General features: G+C 36.4%; 1 protein-coding gene across 1 annotated transcript; it reads left to right on the top strand.

Annotated features, from left to right (window-relative positions):
• Window positions 1-819: 819 nt before the first annotated feature.
• On the top strand, window positions 820-4164 carry LOC112518235. Its single transcript, XM_025125855.1, has 3 exons — window positions 820-922; window positions 1929-2071; window positions 3652-4164. Exons 2-3 carry the CDS (start codon window positions 1952-1954, stop codon window positions 4039-4041), a joined length of 510 nt encoding a protein of 169 aa, XP_024981623.1. The 5' UTR covers window positions 820-922; window positions 1929-1951; the 3' UTR covers window positions 4042-4164.
• The last annotated feature ends 440 nt before the right edge of the window (window positions 4165-4604 follow it).

The following is a 4604-nucleotide window of genomic DNA, read 5'->3' as shown; positions in this document are numbered from 1 at the left end:
TTACACTTTATACCCCTATAATTAATTAATAAATTTACTTTACGTCCTTTACTTTTAAATGTTTCATTTTAAAAATTTATCAAATTAACATACATAATCGTATATCAATTAAAACATGTTTAAAAAAATATATTTTTATTTTAACAAGTTACACCATTATAATCGTCTCGTTAATACCTTTGAAATGAGTTCAATATTGAATAGTTTTTGACTTAAATATATTATTATATATTATATATACTGTAAAAATTATTTTTAATATTTACGATTTATACTTTTATAGTTATTTATTTATATATATACTATATATTTTGGGGTTAAGCTGTCCAAATTGTTGTATAATATGTTTTGAATTAATATGTTCTTGGGTTTTTTTGAAATATATATATATATATATACATGTATTAATTCAACCTTAATCTGAGTTTCTGGACAAGAAAGATGGTAAACAGTTGAAATTTCATTCTAAAACCCATATTTTTTTGTCTTTTCATGGCTTATGATCTGTCAAATTTGTAGTTTCTTTATTAGTTTTGAGTTTTTATCTTAAAACTCAAATTTCTTGTTGCTCTTGGTGTAAATCGAATACATTTGTGAAGTGGTTTAAATATGTTGGATTTTAAATATATTGGATTTTAAACTGTCATATAATTTTTTTCATCGATAATATGTAGTTGGAACCATAACTCTTATTTATTCAAATTATATTAATATATAAAGACCAATTATAAATTATATGATCGTTAAATCTTATCTTATAAAACCAATAAAACTTCAAAACCTTTAAAATTTATGGTCCACCGCATTGGGCAGGTAATCAACTAGTTAAATAACTAGGCGACGAGCTGGGGTTGTAATTTGGAGGTTTCAGTGCCATCGGACGGCCGATTAGTCTTCGAATTCCGGCGAATCGACAGAGAAGGTAACCTACCAGCCCTAACTTCCTTCTTAATTCCGGTAGGTATTTTCATACATCTTTCCGTTTTTGTTCTTATGGTTTACTGATTTTAGGCATTACGTTCGAGGAATTCAACTACTTGTGAAACCCTAATTCTTCTCTGATACTAATTACGATCCTTTCCTGCCAAATTTTCTGTTGTTTTGCTCCTTAATAGCAAGTATACCTACGTCGTTAGGTATCGCCATAAATTTCTGTTAGGCTGAATTATCATCTTCCACTGTTCTTTGATTAATGTTTATGAAAATTGTGCTTTTTTGCTATTTTTCATGTAGTTTGTAGCTATGAAATCCACTGATTTTGTACAATAAACAGTAATCAATTGGTACGGTTTTGTGTATTGGGTATGGGATCCTAACATCTAGATGCTTATACTGCGTTTGGTACATTCATCTGTGATTGAGACTATTATCAAACTCTGTAAGGCTAGCTATATGCTTAACACATGCATTTCGAAAGGTCTGAGACCAGAGTCTATGTCTATCTGAGTGATGGTGTTTGGTTTAACGGTCACCACTGCCTGTTGCCTCCACCACCCTTGTGCAGCGGCCACCTCCATAATCACCACCTCCACAGCTCCACCACCATCGGCTACCACCCTCCACCTCCACCTCCACCTCCACCTCCACCTCCACCTCCAGAGCATTTTTAGCAGCACTTCCACCTCCATAACCACCATTGTCAATGGCCTCTACTACCCACCATCTCCATGTCCTCCACAATCATGTATTCTACTATATGATTCCAACAACTTTATATAAAATGTTAGTTTTTGATTCAATATATATCATTATCATCTTCTTGTAAAATGTCTTGATGAATATGTGTATGGTGGGATGACAATTTTTGGACAGGGGATTCTTCAACAATGAATAAGTTCATCTTTTCGTATTCTTTGTTGTTTGGCTTGAAGATTTCATTAGCCTCGACTTTTAATCAATATTCATATATGAATACATTATGTTTTTAGATTGCTGCTCTAGCTAATACATAATGAAACGAACGATGCCATGGAATTATGATGATAGCGATTCTTCGTCCGATGAGTCTTCAAGTGGTGATAGGGATGCTTCTGTTAATGATCAAGATCCGAAGAACAAAGGATTACCTTGGGTAATATGTTATTCTTGCTTATATAGTATTCACCCTTGTTAACTCTTCACGTGAAGTATATATTCTTGTTTATCGATATCCATGGAAATGTTAGATTCTTTTTTCATTGCTTAGGTTCCCTTTTTCCATCTTCGATATAAGAGGCAGACCCAGAAAAGTTTTTGAAGTGGCGATACCATTTGACTATAAGAAAATAATCTATAGAAACTTTTCATAGTATTGTTATAAATCTGTTGGTTGTTTCTTTGCCTTTGCACGAAAAGAACGTGTGTTCGAACCCTGTCTATGACATTTTCTAAAAACACAAAAGCTATATAACCCCCCCCCCCCCAAATTTAAGCTGAAAAGTAAGAAATTTGACAAAAAAAAGGCCTCGAACCCATGCCTTTTGTACGAGGGCAGCAACGTTAATCATTTCTGAAGTTACAAACTTGTGCCATTTGTTTAGTTTCACAGAATAGAAGAGCACCCAACGGAATGATACGGTGGCGCCCTTCAGAAACATTATTTTTAGTACATTACAACAAAACCATGAAACGGTGGGCCGTTGGCCCGTGCCACTGTATTCCTCTACGTAGGTCCGCCCTTGTTCGGTATGCTAATCCATTGGTTTAATCCCCATTTTCAACTTTTGTAAGAGAAGTTCCATAAGAAAAGTTGGGTTCGATGTGATTTGTGCCGTTATCTTGATACCTATGGGGTGTGTCTGCTATGTTGACCAGACTGGACAGGTGAGAGTAGGATAGGTGAGTGAAAAAACTGTGAAAGGTTGTAGGGTTTTGATTCGTCATGGGTAGTTTAGTAGTTTACTAATCTTGTCTCATCTTCTTGATGTTTTTTCCACCTATTGTGGTTGGACAGAAACATGTATTTTTGTCCCATCTGGTACCATTATGTCCCTATCCAATGTCGCGTCAAATGTGGGACCACAAGTTTTTGTCTGTCCTGTCCAGTCTCTTTTATTTCGAAGCATTTTTTCCACCTAGATCGATATTGCTACGGGTCTGAATGGCCGTTTATACTCACTGAAGTTGAATGCTTCTGTAAGCGTAAGTACAAGGACCAAAAAAAGAAGCTAAAACAACTCTTTCATGCCGTTGGTGGTTACGAGGATGTAGAGAAGGCGAAAAAACATCCACCGACTCACTAGTAGTGAAAATTGGAATAAAACTATTATTACTTTCTTGAGGTCGATCGTATAAGTATTGTTTAACCTTTTATTAATGTATAAGAGTTGGGTTATCGTGAGACCATCCTACTTCTGTGAGACCAGCTGTAAAAGTACAAAAACACACTGACCATCATACCAAAAACAATCCTTCACATTGTTTTTGTAGAAAGGTGTCACAGGCTAATGACCTGACTAATCCCGATAAATTACGACTATAAAACATCAGCCTTGATAAACTCTGTGGCGGCAACTGTTGCGGACGCCTGGAATTGAACCTTGGGCAGATGTGTAAGTTCAGTGTTATTTTAAGGTCTAATATAAATAGGTTGGTTTCACGTGATCTCAAGTTTAAAAACTAAATGTATTTATTGTTGGTATTACTAATTATTTTTATTTCATAACAACACAGCATGGAACGGGTATGGTTCTAGCTGAACTAATGAAAGATGGTAATAGTTCGTCGTCATCATCGTTTTTCTCATACGAGAAATATATTGGCGCAAACCTATCGGGTGAACGTCATGGTCACAACCTATATACATCTACGGCAACATCGGTAACCTATACTGCTGATGACGTACGATTTATAATCGACCAATTCAATGAAATTGTTCATCAGAATAATTTGAACCAACGGGCTCTGCTTGAGGCGTTTACAAAGGGAAATCCTAGTGCCACTGTTCCAACTATTTGTGAACTAAAACCCATCGTAATGCCGACACCACGAGAACCACCACAACAACCACCGCAGCAGACTGACAATACTGGTGATTACAAGTCAGACTCGAAGGATAATTAGATATGTTACTTTTAGTATGCTTGTTTAGATGTCAAGTACTTGGTAAGATTAAAGGTAAATCTTGTTTGCTATCAAATTTATAGTTAACTACAATTTCCTTTTGGGGTTATTGTTGGTTTCTTGCCAGCTTATGTGTACCAACTAATCCACCAGACGACTACGAATGCCGGGAGCAGTTATAGTAGAATCAGAAGCAACATTTAGAGCCTTGGTTCCACGGTCCAGAGCTCCAGTTCTGCGGTCTTGATTGCTCCATATCAGACTTGGTCCAATTTCTATGGTCCAGGACTCTATTTCTACGGTACAGAGCTCTGATTGCGCTATCTCTGATCTAAACTTAGTCAAATTTTTACCAATTTCGGGGACAATTTCAAGAAGGTTTCCAACCTTCTGAAATTCGTCCAGGTCCTCCGAACACTAAAATTCTCAAAGTCTATCTCTTCTTAGAATCTATAAACCTCGAGGCGCTGCCCCTTGACCCCGTCTGCTAATTGGTCAGCGGAGCCACAGGATGCAGCCCCTTGGCGCCCGCCTTTTGGCTATCTAAAGTTATAGGGCAACAT

The sequence above is a fragment of the Cynara cardunculus genome (genome assembly GCF_001531365.2).
Source record: "Cynara cardunculus var. scolymus isolate 2C chromosome LG 9, CcrdV1, whole genome shotgun sequence".
NCBI lineage: Eukaryota > Viridiplantae > Streptophyta > Magnoliopsida > Asterales > Asteraceae > Cynara > Cynara cardunculus.
The sequence above is the reverse complement of the archived record's forward strand: the minus strand, read 5'-3'. Positions and strand labels throughout refer to the sequence as shown.

What these genes read in the sequence shown, in the direction of transcription:
- LOC112518235 (XM_025125855.1), top strand. Translation starts at nt 1,952, where the DNA reads ATGAAACGAACGATGCCATGGAATTATGATGATAGCGATTCTTCGTCC. An exon ending in AGAACAAAGGATTACCTTGG is followed by an intron (nt 2,072 to 3,651) that starts GTAATATGTTAT and finishes ATAACAACACAG; the next exon opens with CATGGAACGGGTATGGTTCT.